A 17,024-nucleotide genomic window follows, 5' to 3' on the forward strand; every position below is an offset into this window, starting at 1 on the left:
GCGCGGGGAAGGCTCGGCCGGCACGGCGGCGAAAATAAATACGGGGCCATCTGTGCGGCGGGGGGGGGGGGGAGCACCGGGAAAGGTGAGACGGGGCCGGGCCGGGGCGGAGCCTCCCGCTGCGGGGCGGCTGCGGGCGGGGGGCGGCGGTGCGGAGCGCGGCATCGGCACCGCGCGGAGCGATGAGCGCTGCGCCCGGGCGCGGTTCCGTCCCCGCAGCCGCCTCGTCCTTCGCCTGGGGACGCGTGAGTGCGCGGGGGGTGCGGGGCGACGTCCGGCCGCCGCCGTTCCGGGGGTGCGGAGGGAGGGGCGGCTGCGGGGCGCCCGCCGGAAGGGCCCGGCCCCCCCGGGTCCCGCCCTGCGGTTCGCCGATCCTCTGCCGGGTTCGGGCACGCGCTGCCCCTCCTCCGCCCCCAGCACGTGAGCGGGGGTTGGGGCCGGAGGAGCTGTGCCCGCCTGCGGCGCCGTCTGCTTTGCCGGCCGCGAAAGCTCGGGAGCGGCTTTTGCCTTCGTCCGCTGCTGGCGAAGAGTCCCGGAGGCGGCGGAGCTGCGCGCAGCGGGCGGTGCTGGCTGCGGGCGGTGTCGGTGCTGATGAAGCTGGGCAGGAATTGCGTTCGCCTGGTTTTTCCGCGCAGGTTGTCCCGTTTTAGGGAGCTTTGCCCTGCGCGGATCTCAGCTGCCTGGTGTTGGAAAGGAGAAAAATGAAACTGTCGGTCTCCACGCACGTGTGCTGCGTCACCGCCAGCGGCGCTAGGGAGAGCTTGCCAGCGAGGAGACGATGAGGCTGGAGCTCATTCCTCGGGACGGGTGGGCAGAGCCGTTTCGGTGGTGATGAGGTCCCCTCCTGTTGGGCTCAGCACCGCAAACACCCGATCCTGGCTGAGCGCATCCCGGGGTGCTGCTGACCCGTCTGCAGTGGCCGCTGCCAGCAAGTGTGGATGGTTTCACTGATGGGGGTTCGGCTCTCTGTGTGGCCGAGTTGGCGTTTGGAAAACGTGGCTTCACGTAGACAAAGCTGTGGTAGTGAGGCCGGGAGGGAGCGCTGGGAGGGCTGTGCCGTGGATGCAGGGCCGTCCCAAAGGCAGTCAGGTTGGGGGGCTCAGCCTCGGCCCGGCTCCTGCCTGCCACCTTCTGTGCCTCGCCGGGGAGCCGGGGCACGCGGCTGCTGGCTGTCCCAGCTCAGCACTGCCGCCACCGGAGCTCCTGTGCGGGGCGTGGGGCGGAATGGTGTGCAGGTTCCAAACCCGGGACCCTGCTAGGAGCTCAGATGTAGGGAGAAAATTCCGTTGTGTGAGCCAGGGAGAACTGCTGTAAAGTTGTGCCACAATCTCAATGCATGAATTGCAGCCGAGTGCTGAGCGCAGGGCGGGGGTCCGGAGCCGGAGCTGTGCTGGTGCCGTGGGGCGATGTGCCCACCCCCAGAGCTGTCCTCACTGCTGTGCCCGTCCTCCCCGCAGCGCTCAGCCCCCAGTGCCTGCAGCGTTCCCCCCCCCGGCCCTGTGCTGCCGGAGCTGCCGAACAGCCGCGCTCTTCATGCCGATTATTTCAATCACAAGCGTGTCTTGTCTCCCCGGCCGAAATTTCTTTCATAGACGGCGGAAAGTGAAATTTGTGCAATGTCTGTAGGAGGCTGAAGAAAGGCCCTTTGTGCGCCCTGTGCGCGGGGCATTGGGCAGCCTCCAGCAGCACCCTCCGCCACCCCAGCGCTCCCGGCTCACGGGATGAATGCTGCGCTTGTCCGGAGAGCGGGACCTGCTCTTAAAGCCGGAGCCGGGCCCCCTGGCCAGTCCCACCGGTGTGGGCACGGCTCGGCCGAGGCAGCCCCCTGGGTGCCCCATGGTGAGGGCAGGTGCCGCGCTGCGGCCGCACGATGTTCCTGTACTGGAAGAAGCGGGGTGCGTACGAGCTGGGGGCTCTGCCCCCCGCGCTGGCGGGCATGGAGTACGGGGCAGTGGAGCGCTTCTCCTGGAGCTCCAGCCTGGACATCAGCGAGCAGCTGGCGGGTACGTCATGGGGCTGGAGGGCGGTGGCGTGGCGAAAACCCTGCACAGAGACAGAGGGACTGCTGTGCGCGGGGAGGCTGCGGCAGGGCTGAGAGCAGGGATGCCGCGGTGCAGCTGGGGAGCACCCAGAGAGCTGCCTGCCCGGTGCACCGCAGCTGGCACGCAGGTTGTGAGGTCCCGGTGTGTGTGTGTGAGCCCCTGCTGCCGGTGGTGGTGTTTGGGAAGGACAGTGGCAGTTTGCAGCGTGACCTGGTGTGGGGCGGCGGGGCAGGGGGCTGCTGTCACCGTCCTCGTGGTTTTGGTGAGTTGGGAAAACTTCCCTTCACCAGCCTGAAAGAATTTCTGATTTGTTTCTGTTATTATTCATAATAGGTCAAGTGAAATGATGGTGGTGGAGGGGCCAAGCAGCCTGGCGGGCGCTGTGGGGTGGCGGTGGGGACAGAGTGCCCATTGTGCTGCTGCGGCGTGGGGCCGGCGTGTGGGCAGCGGGGCCCCCCGGCAGCCGCACTCCTGGCTCTCTCCCAGGGGCACTGCACCCAGGGGTGCCCAGGGGGGTCCTCATGGAGGTGCCCTGGGTCGGTGTGAGCACGGCCCCCACACTGCCCCACAGGAGAGCTCTCACTTCAGCCCTGGTGCCCGCCGGTGTGCCGCGAGCTGCCTGGAGTCTGTTATTTTTAAACTATTAGGCACGACACATAACAAAAGCTTTCAAAATAGGATTTGTCCTCAAGGCCGATTTAACTGTTAGAGCTTAAAGCAGACCGTAAGCCCCTTTGGGGACTGGCGAGGAGCAGATTTAGCACTCCTGGCACTGCCCTCGGCCCGTGCCTCTCCTGGCAGCTGGTGCAGGATGATGCCCCCAGGCCCTGCTCTCTGCTGTGGCCATCCCAGCTCTGCTACCCGTCGGGAAATAAATTTCCATATTACGACAGTTTTGGGGCTTTGGACCTGTTCCTGTGTTTGCAGCAATGGGAGTTTGGGGAGCGCGCTGTGCATCATCACTAGCAGCTCTCAGGGCTGCCGTTCCCATCCAGGGGCAGCTCCCAGCCCCCCTCCCAGCCATGGGCAGTCCTGGCCTTGCTCAGCCCTGTGTCTGGGGCAGCTGTGGGACCCCTTCTGTGGGCAGCATGTGCCCAGAGTGGCCCTGGCACTTTGTGACAGGGAGCAGGAGGCAGCTGGTCCCAGTGCTGCGGGTGCATGCTGCTCTTTTCTGCTGGAGAAGCTGGAGCCACAGCGCTGGGTTCTGGGCATGGGGACATGAGGTTTGGTGCATCACCGGGTGCTGCCGCCGCTCACTGGGGCAGGAGGTTGGCAGCTTCTGCTCTCTGCTTTCTGTCCAAAAGCTGGGCGCTCACTGTCAGGGACTTGTCTTCCTGCAGGGGCCATGGGGCAAGAGCAGTGGGGCAGGGTTTTGCGTGAGGTTGCAGGGCCCCATGTGTGCACCCAGCACTAACCCCAGCTCTCTCCTGCAGATGAGCAGTGCCCAGCAGAGGAGCAGGGGCTGCGTTGCCAGAATCCCGACTGTACTGACAAGAGGAGGGCGGCTAAGGTAGGTCATGGGGTGCCGGCAGTGCTGGCAGCTTGGGCTGTGCCATCAGGAAGGCAGCAGGCATGCTGTCTTGGTGCAGATCTGGGCAGGTGGAGGCTCCCATGGGCTCGCCCTGGCTCCCAATGCCTCTGGTGCTGGCAGAACCGGTTGGTGCAGCTGGCTGGCAGGCAGCCATGGGGCAGAAAGCCCTGTGCCGGTAGGATGCGGCTAGGTAGCAGGGAAGGGCTGCAGCCACTTCCCACATGGTGGGAGCTGCATGTGGCACGCATCCCTCGGCAGCATCGCGGTCCCGCTGCCCGTGTGTGCCTGCAGGCTCGTGCGTGGCTGGGATTTAACTGCGTGGCAGCAGCTTCCCTGTTTCCCCACCTGCCGTAATTCAGGCTAATCTCATTGAGCCCGTCTGTCCTGTTCCTGGTGGGAGCATCGCTCGGCAAGCCAGCACAGGCAGCGCGGCTGTGCCCAGGAGGGAGGGAACCTCTGCTGCAGCTCTGCTGCACACCGGGGCTTGGCAGCAGAGCTACACAGGGCCCCTCCAGGAGCGGCTGCGTTCATACTTGCGTCCATTGAGGCATGTGGAGGGACGGGAGCGCCGTGATCAGGCTGGGAAGTGCAGGGCTCTGGAATTAAGCAGAGCCTGCGGCTGGAAGCGCCCCATGCCACCTCTCCTAATCTTGTTGATCGCTAATGTAAAGCCGGAGTGGATTTAGGGCCCCTTATCTCTGGCTGCTCGACCTGCTGGCTCGCTCCTGGCTGTCCTCGCTGCCGGTGCCGTGCTGCTGCTCTGCTCCTGGTGAGTGCTGGGTTCCTGCTCAGTGCACCGAGGCCGTGCTGGTGGGGAGGGCGTGCAGTGCTCAGCCGTGCGGTGCGATGCTCCCGGCCTCGGTGGGAAGGGAAGCGCAGGGCGATTGCTCCAGCAACAAGAGCGATGGTAGTTGGGCCCTGGAAGTCTGACAGCACCACCGCAGGCTTTTATGGTGAGCAGATGAGCTCTGTTTTTTGGAATGAGGCACCGCTGCCTTTTGAGAGCATCAGGGAGGAAATAACGAAGCGGTGGCCTTTCAAACAGTGCGGGTTTCAGGAACGCTCTGCTCTCCTGCTCCTTCCAGAGCCGGGCTGTTTCCTCAGCCCCCCAGCGCTTCAGACCCTGCAGTGCAGGCAGTGGTGTGGGCACCTGCCTGGGGAGGGAGCGCGGTGTGGGCAGAGCGGGGATCAGGGGAGGCGAGGCGGGCAGGCAGGTGTGCAGTGTGGGTGCAGGCGTGGCGTGTTTGCATGGGTGGAGCTGCTGGGTAAACACAGCGCGGGACACACGTGGCACCGGGCTGCGGCCTCGTGCCAGCACCACCGGGAGCAAGCGGCCGGGAGCCATCGCCAGTGTTGGATGGTCGGATGGGGCCGAGCGGGACGTGCAGGCGGGCAGGTTGGTGAGCAGTACGGCTGCGGTGCTTCGACCCTGCAGCCCTGGGCTATGCCTATGGGTTTGGGTTTCCCTTGGCATCCCTGCGGTGGGGGCAGCCGAGGCGCGGTGAAAGCAGTGTGGTGCTGGGGGCAAGTGGCCCCATTGGGGAGCGCGGGCGGCGGGCCGCGTCAGCATTGACCTCAGCAGCGCCGGGAGGAAGGAGGGCAGGAAGCGGGGGCGGCTCGGGGTGCACCGGCGCTTCCTCTGCCGCACAGTGGGGCCGCGCTCCTGGGATGCCACACCGCAGCCTTTCTGCTCGTGGGGTGGCCGTGGGGCACTGCCAGATGGGGACGTACCTCGCGTGTGGGCTGCCAGCCCCCGGCAGCACCCCAACCCCTGGCGCAGCCCCCAGCAGGGGGTCACGGGCTGTGCACCGCGCTGGGGCTGGCCAGGGGTTTAAAAATAAATGCCTGTGAATGCCCGGCCGAGGCTGAGGCTGGGCGCACAATCGGAGGAAATGCATCGGCTTGCAAGCATTGTTTTGCTGCAGACACTTGCTTCCTCCGTCCTGCCGTGGGGACACTGATCTTGCAAACACAAAAGGGCTCTGGAGTGGCCCTGCAGACCCCTGAGAGCACAGCAGGTCCTGGTGCACCCTCAGCCCAGCATGGGACATCATAAATGGGCGCGTGGGGGCCAGGTGCCCCCAGTGCCTCCAGTGCCCTCTCTCCCTCCATGCCCGGCTGTGTGCAGCCCTTCTGCTGCAGTCCCAAGGCTCTGAGGGTCTCTGTGCAGTGCGGTGGTGATGGGGAGGGGGCTCAGCACAGCCCATAGGGGGTGAGGGGGTCTCGCTGCTGCTCTGTCCCAGCCCACAGCTGCACCCCACAGGTATGCCACCACGCCAAGTGCCAGCAGCTGAACCGCAGCAGCCCGCTCAGCCTGTGTGAGGCCTGCGACGGGCACCTGCACGACACCATGCACTTCGATGGGCACATCCGCTTCGACCTGTCCCCACCAGGTAAGCCGGGCTGGCTGCACCCTGGGCCCTTGGTGGGACACAGCAGGGCCAGTGGGTTCAGCTCAGCCTGGCCCCAATGCTCATTGACAGGCTCTATCCTGGCTCGCAACGTGTCCACACGCTCGTGCCCACCGCGCACCAGCCCTGCCTCCGACATGGAGGATGACGATGAGGGACCGGCAGACGGGAGGGGGTGAGTGCATGTCCCAGCCCTTCCTGCAGTTGGTGGGACAGAGTGGGTGTCTCTGTGTTGCCAGCAGACCCTGCAGGACACCTGGCTCACTCTGCCCATGCCTGCAGGGACAGGAGAAGCTCGGCACTGAAGCTGCCCAAGAAGAAGGCTCGGCGCAGGCACACGGATGTAAGACACCATCCCCCCTATGGGGCTCTGCTGTGGGGTTATGCTGTGGCCACATCCAAGATGGGTGGGAGCCCTTTGTGAGCTGTGTGTCTCCTGCAGGACCCCAGCAAGGAGTGCTTCACCCTCAAATTCGACCTGAATGTTGATATCGAGGCAGAGATCGTGCCAGCCATGAAGAAGAAGTCCCTGGGGTGAGCTGCCTGTGCCAGGCACAGCCCTGATGGGCACACAGACCCCACAGAACCCATAGGGATGGTATCCCACAGGGACGTGCTGCTGCCGGTCTTTGAGAGGAGGGCTATTGAGCACAGCAAGGTGGACATCTACCTGGACCAGTCCAACACACCACTCTCCCTCCAGTTTGAGGCGTACCGCTTCGGGGGACACTACCTGCGGGTGAAAGGTGTGGAGGGGGGCAAATATAAGGCCAAAACAGGCACCACGGGGCTGGGGGCTCTGACAGCTCTGTGCTCCCGTAGCCAAGCCCGGGGATGAGCTGAAGGTGGAGCAGGCGGCACGGGATGCACGCTCAGCCAGCCTGCCCATCCTGCGCCCCGCCAGCACCGCTGCACTCCTTGGGACAGGGCTGGAGCCAGGGCCGGGCCGCAGGGAGGGCACTGACATCCTGGTGAGTACCTGCAGCACTCTGCGCCTCGTGTATCTGGAAAGGTGGGGGCACACCAGAGCAGTAGGGCGTCTCCTGGTTGGCTTCATGCAATGGGGGTGCAAAGCCCCTGGAAGCCTTGAGAACAGGCTCAGCTCCCAGCAGTGCTGTGCTGTGCCAGCGGTGCCACATTGCAGCGTGGGCAGTGCCCTGCACCAGGCGTGGCAGCTCAGCTGGCAGCCCTGCAGCTGTGCCACGTATGGGCTGGTACCTGAGCAAAGCAAAGCTCTACGCCCCAGGGCCCCATGGCGGTGAGGCTGGCACTCCTGGCCAGGATGTGGCCACTGTCCCTCCTCGCCTTGGCACCTGTCAGCTGCTGTGTGCAGCCTCAGTCCTGCCCTGCGGACCCAGATAAGATGTGGGGCCGGATCTGCTGCCACTCCCCGTAGGAGCTGATGCCACGCTCGTGTGGCCACACAGCTCCCGCTCCCCAGAATTTGGCTCTGGGGATCCCAGCGTGGGGACAGCAGCTCTTAGCTCTCTGAGCCAGAAGCCCCCGAGTGCACTAAGCTGGCTGTGTGGCCGGGGCTGGTGGCTGCCCGCATCCGGCAGTACGATGCCTGGCAGTGGGACCGGCACTGCGCTGGTGGGGCAGAAGGGATGGCGGTCACAGGGCCACCTCCACAGCCGGGTCCCCGAGGGCAGGTGGGAGCAGAGCCGAACCAGGGCAGCAGGGCCAGCGTGGGCCAGGGCGCCTGGAGACGCCGTGGCACGGTGAGATGTGGGGCCGTGCTGGGGCAAAGTAGAGATTCTGCAAGGCTCACTGGGCTGTCACGGCTCAGGGACAGTAGGTCTCTGTGCCACGCAATGGCCATGCTGCACTTTGTACCAGGTGAGGAGAGGGCAGCAGCCACGTCGTGGTGTGGCCTTGGCAAGGGGCTGTGGGGATGTATGAGTATGGCGTGAGCCGAGTGCCTGGGCAGGCGGGTGCTGTGTGGCCGGGACCCAGCTCCGCTGCGGGATGGTGGGCTTTGATCTTTGCCAGCGAATTGTTCGGGTCTGTTTAGCTTATCTGGTGAGGAGGGAAATTAGGTTTTCTGCGCTGGCCCCACCTCCTTTTGTTCGGAGGAGCACAGCCAGAGCTGCCTGGCTCTGCGGTTCAAGTTCAGAGCACGGCTGGGCGGTGAGGGGCTCGGGGTGCTGCACCCTGTGGGATGCGCTGAGCCGCAGAGCCCCTCTGCCACGGGGTGTGGGCACAGGACCGGGGCACTTGGCCCCCTGTATGCAGGATGCAGGTACGCAGGTCAGTGCGGGTGCGGGCGCAGCGAGCTCATGTCCCGTGGGGGCCTGGCTCTGCACACCCTAGAAAGGGGTCGGCTATGGGGTGTGGGGGACACATCAGCAGGGGCAGAGCGTGGCTTTTGGGGGCTGTCCCTGCGCTGTGAAGTGAGCAGGGCTGGTGCTGACCTGCGGCACTCATTGTACCCATGCAGGCTCCGGGCAGGCGGCGGAAGAACATGACGGAGTTCCTGGGGGACGCCAGCATCCCCAGCCCTGAGCCATCCCTGCATGGCAGTGGCTCTCTGCCCACCAATGGCACCGACACCTGGAAGAACCGTGCTGCCAGCCGCTTCAGTGGCTTCTTCAGCTCCAGCACCAGCACTGGCCCCTTTGGGCGGGTAGGTGGGCAGGGGAGGGGTGTGGGAGTCGTGGTGCTGTGCTGGGGTGGTGGTGGGATGAGGTCCTGCATGGCTGTGCCCCGGATCCGTGCGCAGGGCCAGCAGAACTGTGGCATTCTGCCACTGTCCCCAGCCCATCTGCTCATGCCTTCCAGCAGGAGGTGGACAAGATGGAGCAGCTGGAAAGCAAGCTGCACACCTACAGCAGCTTTGGGCTGCCCAAACTACCACCGCAGCTCCGCTTCGACCAGGACTCCTGGGAGGAGGATGGGGACGACAGCAGCCTGGTGCTAGAGGACAGCTGGCAGCAAATCATTGAGGGCACGGAGGTAGGGCTGGGGTTGATGGCGGTGCTGGCCGCACTCCTTGGATGGTGAAACACTGACGCTTGGCCCTGCAGGCCCTGACGCGCCGGCAGTGCCACCAGCAGGAAGCCATCTGGGAGCTGCTGCACACTGAGGCCACCTACATCCGAAAGCTAAAGGTCATCACTGATGTGAGTGCCCATGGCCCATGTTCCTCAGCCACAGGTGTCCCCCATACCATGGCTCCTGCCCCACGAGCTCCTGCTCTGTCTCCACAGCTCTTCCTCTGTTGCCTGCTGAACCTTCAGGAGTCAGGGCTGCTGTGTGAGGTGAGTGCACTGTGTATTTGGGGCTGTGCTGTGGGGTCTGGGGGAACAGCAGTGTGGTGCATAGCAGGGGTCCCCCAGCACGGTGGGTGCATGGGGATGTGACCCACGGCGACTCCCCGCCTCCCCCCGTAGGTGGATGCTGAGCGTCTGTTTGGCAATATTGGGGAGATCATCCAGCTGCACCGCAGCCTGTGGAGCAGCGTCATGGCCCCGGTGCTGGACAAGGCCCGCCGGACCAAGGTGCTGCTTGACCCCATGGACTTCCTCAAGGGCTTCAAGACGGTGAGTGCCAACCCTGTGCTGCACCATGGACTGTGCCAGGCTGTGCCCTGCAGTGACACCTCTGCATTGCCCGCAGTTTGGAACGCTCTTCAAGCCCTATATCCAGTACTGCATGGAGGAGGAGGGCTGCATGGAGTACATGCGCAATCTGCTGCGCGACAGCGAGCTCTTCCGTGCCTATGTGACGGTGAGGGGGGCGCAGCGGGGCTGGGGCCGGGGCTGGGGCTGGAGCTGACATCTGCGTGTTGCAGTGGGCCGAGAAGCACAAGCAGTGCAGCCGCCTGAAGCTCAGCGACATGCTGGTGAAGCCGCACCAGCGCCTCACCAAGTACCCACTGCTCCTCAAGTCCGTGCTGAAGAAGACAGACGATGCGCGCACTCGTGATGCCATCCTCACCATGGTAAGGGGCACGGCGTGGGGACGCGGGCAGGTGGGCAGCCCAGCCTCTCACCCCTGTGCCTGTGCTGCAGATCGGCTCTGTGGAGCACTTCATCAACCACGTCAACTCGCGGATGCGGCAGCGGCAGGAGCAGCAGCGCCTGGCCGCCATCCTCAGCCGCATCGATGCCTATGAGGTGGTGGAGGGCAGCACGGATGAGGTGGACAAGGTAGGCTGGGCACAGCGTGGCTGCAGTGCTGTGCTGTGTCCTGACCTGTGCTGACCTCCCTGGCTCCCTGCAGCTGCTGAAGGAGTTTCTGCGGCTGGACCTGACGGCCCCCATGCCCGGCACCTCCCCAGATGACACCCGGCAGCTTCTGCTCGAAGGCAGCCTGAAGATGCGGGAAGGTAAAGACAGCAAGGTGAGGATGGTGGGCATGGGGAGCTCATCCCTCGTGTGTGGGCTGGCACCCATGGCCCTGCTCTCACCTCCACAGATGGACGTCTACTGCTTCCTCTTCACCGACCTCTTCCTCATCACCAAGCCTGTCAAGAAGGCTGAGCGCACCAAGGTGATCCGACAGCCCTTGCTGGTGGACAAAGTCATCTGCCGGGAGCTGAAGGACCCGGGTGAGTGGCACCAGGGGGGAGGGGTTGCACCCTAGGAAAACATTGGAAGTCCAAGCCTCACAGCTCCTCATCCACAGGCTCCTTTCTCCTCATCTACCTGAACGAGTTTGGCAGCGCTGTGGCTGCCTACACCTTCCAGGCCAGTGGGCAGTCGCTGTGCCGCAGCTGGGTCGAGGCACTGCACAATGCACAGGTGAAGACACCGCGTGGGGGGGGCGTGGGGGTCTCGTGCCCACAGATCCCTGACACCTGCCATTCCCAGAACCTGCTGCAGCGGCTGCGGCTGCAGGAGCAGCAGCGTGGGCAGTGCCGGCGCCTGCAGGAGGAGGAGGAAGATGAGGAGGATGGTGAGAGCAGCACCTCGACCGCCAGCTCGCCCACGGTGCTGCGCCGCAGCAGCACCAGCCTGGACTCCCAGCAGTGGTACGAGTGGGACAGGGGCACTGTGACCACGTCTGCGGCGCAGCCTCCTCCTCACCTTCCCCTCTTCCGCAGCCCCTCGGACGGCTCCACCGACACCATCTCAGTGGTGGTGGTGGACGGCGGCGATGAGCTCTCCTCCCCAGACTCAGACGTGGGGCCGTTCGGTTCACCGTCAGACAGCACCTCTGTCAGCACTGGTACCTCTGTCAGCACCGCCACCGGCACCTCTGGCAGCACCCCAACCCACGAGCTGCCCTCTGGCAGCCTGCCCCTGCCCCCCAGTGCCACCGCGCAGCCTGGCAGCTTCTGCTCGGCGTCCATCGACAGCGCCTACGGCACACTCTCACCCGCCTCACCACGGGACTTTCCCCGGCAGCAGGACGTAGGGGCTGAGGAGGAGCCAGAAGCCCTGGCCCCACAGCCCCCCTCACCCCGGCTGCGCCGTCAGACGCCCGTGCAGCTCCTGCCCTGCAAGGCCCGAGTGCTCAAGTCCAAGTCAGAGGCCAGCCTGCTTCAACTGCTGGCCGGACCCCCTACCCCACTCAACCAGAGCCGGAGCCTCTCTGACCTATGCATGGCCCCTCCTGCTCCCCCACTGCTCCAGCGGACTAGCCGTTCCCCAGAGCTCCTGGCCCCCGGTGCCAGCAGCAGCAGTAGTGGTGACTCCACTTCAGAGCTCTCAGAGCCGGAGGAGCCCATGGAGCCCCGTGTACCCACCATGGGCCAGCCCAGCCACAGCCCTCAGCCCCCTGCCCACCGCACGCTCTCAGACTCCTCCTCAGCGCAGCACCGCAAGCTGACGCTGGCACAGCTCTACCGAATACGGACCACGCTGCTCCTCAACTCCACGCTGACGGCCTCGTATGTGCAGCCCATCCCCTCTACGTGCCATGTGCCAGGCCCCACACTGACCAAGCTTCTTTCTTTGTTGTGCCCTGCAGGGAGGTCTGAGAGCTGCCGGGGCAGTGAGGATGAGGATGGACGTGCGGCTGCTCCAAGAGCTCTTCCTGCTTCTAACCGTAGCGTAACGTCGGGGCTGGGCAGAGCGGGCACCCACCAGCTTGTGCCAGGATGTCACACGTGGGGGACACAGAGCAGTCCCATCTGGGAGGATGCATCCCGGCAGGGCAGCACCAGGCTGCCCATTGCTACCCAGGGGTGTCCGTGTGGGGCTGGACATGGCGCACAGTGTGGTCATGGGGCTGCGCCTGGGGAGGCCATGGGCTCAGCAGCTCCATGCGAGGAGGAGGGATGGCGACGTCGGCAGCGGGGAGTGGGGAAGGTGTGAGATGGCTGCGGGGTGGGCAGCACAGGGCTGCTGGCATGTGGGGCGGGAGGCGGGGGGTGGCGAGACGAGGGGACAGGGCTGAGCTGGGGCTAGCAGTGGCCACGGGGTCTGGCCAGGGCATGGTTTGGTGGCCAGGGAGTAGAAGCGTGGGAGCTCCTGTGCTGGGCTGGTGGGGAGCTACTGCCTGTTGACACAGCCCACACCGGAGTGGGATGCCACTGCAGAGTGCGTATTTATTGAGCTTCAGGCTGTCCCTGTAGCAGTGCTGCCTGCTGGCACTGGGAGGTGGCGGTGGCTGCACTGTGGGCATGTACTGGCCGTGGCACCTGTGCTGGCTGCGGTGCGGTCCAGCCAAGCAATAAACCTCGCTGTGTGCATGCTGCGCCCACCTCGCCTCTCCTTCGGGCAGCAGCCAGGCGCCGTGGGGTGAGGAGGAGCAGATGCAGAGCAGATGCCATGCAACGCTCATGGAGCCAGCCCCAGCTCTGTACCCCAGCTCGGGGGTTTGGGTCACGGTGCAGCTCTGCCTAGCAAAGCAGAGGATGCTGTGTCCCCCCTCCAGGCTGTGTCTGTGCTGCTGGGGGGAATGGGAGGGACATGTTGGGCTGGCACAGGTCTCTCCTGCGCAGTGTTCCTGTCATGTGCTTTCGAACCCTCTGGTCTCATTTCCAAAAAAGCATTTCCTCCTGCTGTGGTCACATATAAAAGCCTGCTTGGGGAGGGCTGGTGCTCATTCATCACACGTCGTGCAGCAGCAATGGGGTGTGGGGGAACCCGATACTGAATCTCCCCAGCACCGGGAACCCCATGCTCAGTTGTGCCCACCATTGCCACACGGCATGACCCAGCTGTGCCAGCTGCAAGGATGAAGCACCGCTGCCCAGGGGTGGCCTCGGTGAGTGTGGGGGGGCTGGGGGCCTGCTGGCTAGGCTGGTGTGGCCCTGGGTGCCCAGAGCAGGTGGTGGCTATGGGTGGTTTCAGTGGAGGGGGTGAGAGATGCACTCGGCAACTTGCTGTGGGGTCCACGTCCCACGAAAGCGCTCACTGTCTGAGCTGTGCTGAACACCTGGAGGCTGCAATCTGCCCTCCCGCAGCCTGAGCCAGGGCACAGCAGTGGGGCTGTGGGTGGGATATGGTCGCAGGGGTGATAGGTACGGTACGGCCGTGGGGATCACAGGCACAGCCTGTGGGAAGCACGGGTATGGCACAGCCCCAGGGCTCGGCACGGCCACGGGTGCTGAGGGCACAGCGCAGTCACCGGCAGCATGAGCGCAGCCACAGGGACGGTGGGCAGAGCACGGCCACAGGACCGTGGCCAGGCTGCGCTGAGAGCCTGCGAGCGCGGCTCAGGGATGCCGTTGCAGCCCCAAGCACGGTGGCAGACGGTGACAGCGGGCTGGCTGAGTAGGTGGTGCCCCAGCCTTGCGGGGCCAGGAGCAGAGGCTGCAGACAGAACCGCGTTACGGGTAGGGGCGGCGCTTGAGCGGCACAGGAAGCGGAGGCCCCGCTGCGTAACCGGTGCCGCGCAGCAGCTGCCCGCCAGGCGCGGGGACGGGGCGGCACACGCGTGCAGGTCGGGCCGCGCCGCGGGGTGCTCGTGCCCGGCAGGGCTGCGCGCTGACTCAGACGTGCCGCTGGCTGCTGGGCTCCTTGTTGTGGTGCGGCCGCCCTGATGCGATCGCAGCGTTATGCAAATGGCGCAGCCTGGGCATGGTTTCCAGTCCGGCGGCGGCGGGTTTAATAGAAAATGATTCAGTCCTTGTAATCGGGGTGATCTCGGCTGGGAAATCCAGCCCCCGGCAAGGAATCCCCTGGCTCCCTGCCTGCCGTGGCCGAGCAAACGCTGCTCGCATCGCAGCGCCGTGTGCGGCTCCGGGACCCCAGCCGGGCTGCGGGTGGTGCAGTGAGGCAGGCACCCGCTGTGCTCCCCCCAGAGCTCCCCTGCACTCAGCAGCCGGCGCCCTGCGGGGTGGCGGGGGAGCAGTGACCTACTTTGGGACGCACGCATGAAGTGTGATAGCATCGGGGACAGCGTGAGCTGGGCATGGTTTCCTCTCAAGGAGGAAATCGCCTCATCTGCGAGGCAGATAAAAACGGAGGAAAGTGGAGGGAGGCGTTAACCCTCCCGTGCCCTGAACTGCACTGTGTGGGGCTGAGCACTGGGCAGGCTGACGGCATCTGGAGGTCTGAGCTCCTGTGGGCAACGCTGGTCTGCCTGAGCCCAGCAGGACGACCCGTGTGCCCACACAGTGTGTGCCCTATGCTGAGGTCAGGAAAGCAATTACTCAGGGACCAAGGGGAAAGCCCGGCACAGGGGCTGCCCTGGGGCATTCCCAGCCGTGGGGCTGTGGGCTCGGGGCTGCCCCTGGCTGTCCTGCCCTGCTGCCAGCCCTGCAGGGCACCGGCATCTGCTTGGCCTAACACCCTGCAGATTGGGCTTGGCTGGGGCTCAGGTGCCTGTTGTCCATGGCTGGAAGCCCAGTGAGTGCGATGGCCCAGCCCTGCTGCCCTGGGATGCTTGCTCTGCACCCAGGCTCTCTGCAGCCTGCCCTCTCCCTGCCCACAGGTGCTCCTGGCAGTGCTGTGGCTGCTGGCCAGCGGGTCACAGCCCCCGGGCTGCCAGGACTGTTCCATGCTACGCAGCCAGCAGGGCCTGGTGCTCCCATCCAACCGCACTCGGAGGTCCACCATAAAGTCCTCCTGCCCCTCCGGGATGAGCTGGATCCGTTCAGTTGGTCGGTGCTGTACCCAGTGTCCCCCAGGTGAGAAGCGCCCAGCTGGCAAGGCACCATGCACCAGGTGTGTCGCTTGCCACGGGCATGGTGGCATGGCCCTGCCTGGGCATGCAGCAGTGGCCGTGCTCATTGTCTCTCTGCTGCCCACAGGGACATTCCTGCAAACCCCCTGCACGAGCCATGGAAACGACAACGTCTGTGTAGCCTGTCCCGCCGGCACCTTTCTCTCCCACCCCAACACCCGCCCCAAGTGCGATGCTTGCTACACGTGTGACCATCAAAGTGAGTCGGCAGTGTGCTGTGCCATACTGTACTACATTGTGCCACGCTGTGCCACGCTGTGCTTGTGCTGCCCTGCTCACCGCCTGCCTCTGCAGCTTTCCAGACTGTGGTGAGCAACTGCTCAGCCACCAGCAATATCGCCTGTGGCTGTGAGTCTGGCCACTTCCGTGAGTGCCAAAACAAGGATGATTCCTGCAGTGAATTCTCCTGCAAGAAGTGCAAGACCTGCCCTGGGAAGCTGCTTCTGCAGCCCTGTGAGTGTTTCCACCCAGCCCATGGGATGCCACCTGCAGGGCTTCCACTGCCCTGACATGCACCCTCTCCCCAGGCTCAGACAGGCAAGATGCACAGTGTGGGAGCTGCAAGCCCGACTTCTATGCCGAGGGCAGCGAGTGCCGCCCGTGCCGCATGTAAGCAGCTCCCGGGGGGGGTGTGCTGGCAACAGGCACAGTGCCCACCATCCCTCTCCTTGCAGGAGCACCCCAGAGACATGCGGCGAGGAGTGCCAGCGGGTGTGCGGCCACCGTGCCCCAGGTGTGTGAGGTGGCGAGGCTCGGGGTGAGGGCAGTGGGGTGGGGAGCAACCAGGGGACAGCAGTACTTCCTTGCAGGCTCGGGGCTGGAGTACATCCTGCTGGGTCTGACCGGGCCCCTCTTCCTGGGTGCCCTTGCCATCTATCACAAGCGGAAGCGGCTCCAGATGGAAACCCCAGCAGTCAGCTCTCTACCTACAGTCTCACCCTGGGACTGCTCTGGCCCCACAGCCTGTATGCACCCCGTCACCCATAGGGCTGCAGCAACAGAAGTGATGCAGTGCCAGGTGAGTGCCTGCGGTGGGGTGGGTGGCTACCGGCCACGGTCGGGCGGTCTGCACTGGACCTGGCCAAACTCTCCGGACAGGTGTGGGAGCCTGGCTCCAGCATGGCGAGGAGGAGCTCCGAGTCCTCGGCCTTGCTGCACCAACAACCCAGCAGAGCAGCATTGCCCAGCGGCACCACAGAGCCCTCGGTGCCCAGCACAGCGCACAGCCCGGCCCCACCACTCAGCAGCCCCCAGCGCTGTGCCCTGCTGCAGGGCAGCCAGCTCTACGCTGTCATCAACGCGGTGCCGGTGCGGCGCTGGAAGGAGTTCATGCGGGTGCTGGAGCTGCGGGACACGGAGATTGAGCTGGTGGAGATGGAGGTGGCCCCGTTCCGCGACCGGCAGTACGAGATGCTGAAGCGCTGGTGCCAGCAGACCAGTGCCACGCTTGACCGCATCTTCGCCGCCCTGGAGCACATGGACCTGTCAGGCTGCGCTGAGACACTGCGCCAGAGCCTGGCACTGGGACCCTGATTTCATGCCTGCAGTGTGGTGACACAGCCCCAGCGGCTGCCCCACAGCCCTCCTGGCTGCACTGTGCCCCCTCAGCAAAGCGATCCGGCGCACAGAGTGCCCTACCCCTAAGTATTGTTACTTATGCTGTGTAGACATTTTATGTCAGTTATCTGGACTGCTGGCTCAGGCTGCAGGAGCAGAGCAGAACTCCCCTTCTGGGCCACTCACCCCCCCCTATTTATGTCCTCCTGCTCCCGGGATCCCGTGCTGCTCGCAGGACGAGCAGGCACTGAGCCCGCTGCAAACCCATGGGATAGTTCTCGAGGCCGCCCAGCTGGTGCACATGGGTGGGCCTGCCCCTGCCCCAATAAAGCAGTGTGTTCTCCACCCCTTCGCACCTGGCCCTTCTTCTGGGGCTGCTGCTGGCCCCACAGCACAGAAGTG

At 65.0% G+C, this 17,024-nt stretch overlaps 2 protein-coding genes across 7 annotated transcripts; both read left to right on the forward strand.

Moving 5' to 3' along the window:
- Window positions 1-164: 164 nt before the first annotated feature.
- Window positions 165-12,262, forward strand: PLEKHG5 (pleckstrin homology and RhoGEF domain containing G5). Of its 6 annotated transcripts, none has more exons than XM_052691775.1 (22): window positions 165-245; window positions 3,476-3,552; window positions 5,837-5,966; window positions 6,057-6,159; window positions 6,267-6,327; window positions 6,427-6,518; window positions 6,594-6,730; window positions 6,807-6,955; window positions 8,425-8,610; window positions 8,766-8,939; window positions 9,011-9,106; window positions 9,194-9,244; window positions 9,377-9,526; window positions 9,603-9,713; window positions 9,778-9,927; window positions 9,998-10,135; window positions 10,209-10,328; window positions 10,404-10,536; window positions 10,614-10,729; window positions 10,799-10,959; window positions 11,032-11,820; window positions 11,901-12,262. In XM_052691775.1, the coding sequence occupies exons 3-22, from the start codon at window positions 5,924-5,926 to the stop codon at window positions 11,908-11,910; spliced, it is 2,970 nt and encodes a 989-aa protein (XP_052547735.1). In that variant the 5' UTR covers window positions 165-245; window positions 3,476-3,552; window positions 5,837-5,923; the 3' UTR covers window positions 11,911-12,262. The 6 variants fall into 6 exon arrangements, with proteins under 6 accessions (XP_052547735.1, XP_052547737.1, XP_052547733.1 ...); XM_052691777.1 differs by lacking the exon at window positions 165-245 and adding an exon at window positions 1,421-2,003 and having other exon boundaries at window positions 8,769-8,939; XM_052691773.1 differs by lacking the exon at window positions 165-245 and adding an exon at window positions 1,422-2,003.
- Window positions 12,263-12,403: 141 nt separating this feature from the next.
- TNFRSF25 (TNF receptor superfamily member 25) lies at window positions 12,404-16,967 on the forward strand. The gene is made up of 8 exons (XM_052691778.1): window positions 12,404-13,142; window positions 14,814-15,009; window positions 15,133-15,264; window positions 15,360-15,518; window positions 15,593-15,674; window positions 15,740-15,798; window positions 15,875-16,083; window positions 16,164-16,967. Exons 1-8 carry the CDS (start codon window positions 13,113-13,115, stop codon window positions 16,596-16,598), a joined length of 1,302 nt encoding a protein of 433 aa, XP_052547738.1. The 5' UTR covers window positions 12,404-13,112; the 3' UTR covers window positions 16,599-16,967.
- The last annotated feature ends 57 nt before the right edge of the window (window positions 16,968-17,024 follow it).

The sequence above is a fragment of the Tympanuchus pallidicinctus genome, unplaced genomic scaffold, assembly GCF_026119805.1.
Source record: "Tympanuchus pallidicinctus isolate F22 unplaced genomic scaffold, pur_lepc_1.0 scaffold29, whole genome shotgun sequence".
In the NCBI taxonomy this organism is placed as follows: Eukaryota; Metazoa; Chordata; class Aves; order Galliformes; family Phasianidae; genus Tympanuchus; species Tympanuchus pallidicinctus.

Coding starts and splice junctions, on each gene's coding strand:
- PLEKHG5 (XM_052691773.1), top strand. CDS start 1,871: ATGTTCCTGTACTGGAAGAAGCGGGGTGCGTACGAGCTGGGGGCTCTG. Junction 5,967..6,056: donor CTTCGACCTGTCCCCACCAG/GTAAGCCGGGCT, acceptor GCTCATTGACAG/GCTCTATCCTGGCTCGCAAC. Junction 9,928..9,997: donor GTGATGCCATCCTCACCATG/GTAAGGGGCACG, acceptor CCTGTGCTGCAG/ATCGGCTCTGTGGAGCACTT.
- TNFRSF25 (XM_052691778.1), top strand. CDS start 13,113: ATGAAGCACCGCTGCCCAGGGGTGGCCTCG. Junction 15,265..15,359: donor CTACACGTGTGACCATCAAA/GTGAGTCGGCAG, acceptor CTGCCTCTGCAG/CTTTCCAGACTGTGGTGAGC. Junction 15,675..15,739: donor GAGTGCCGCCCGTGCCGCAT/GTAAGCAGCTCC, acceptor CTCTCCTTGCAG/GAGCACCCCAGAGACATGCG.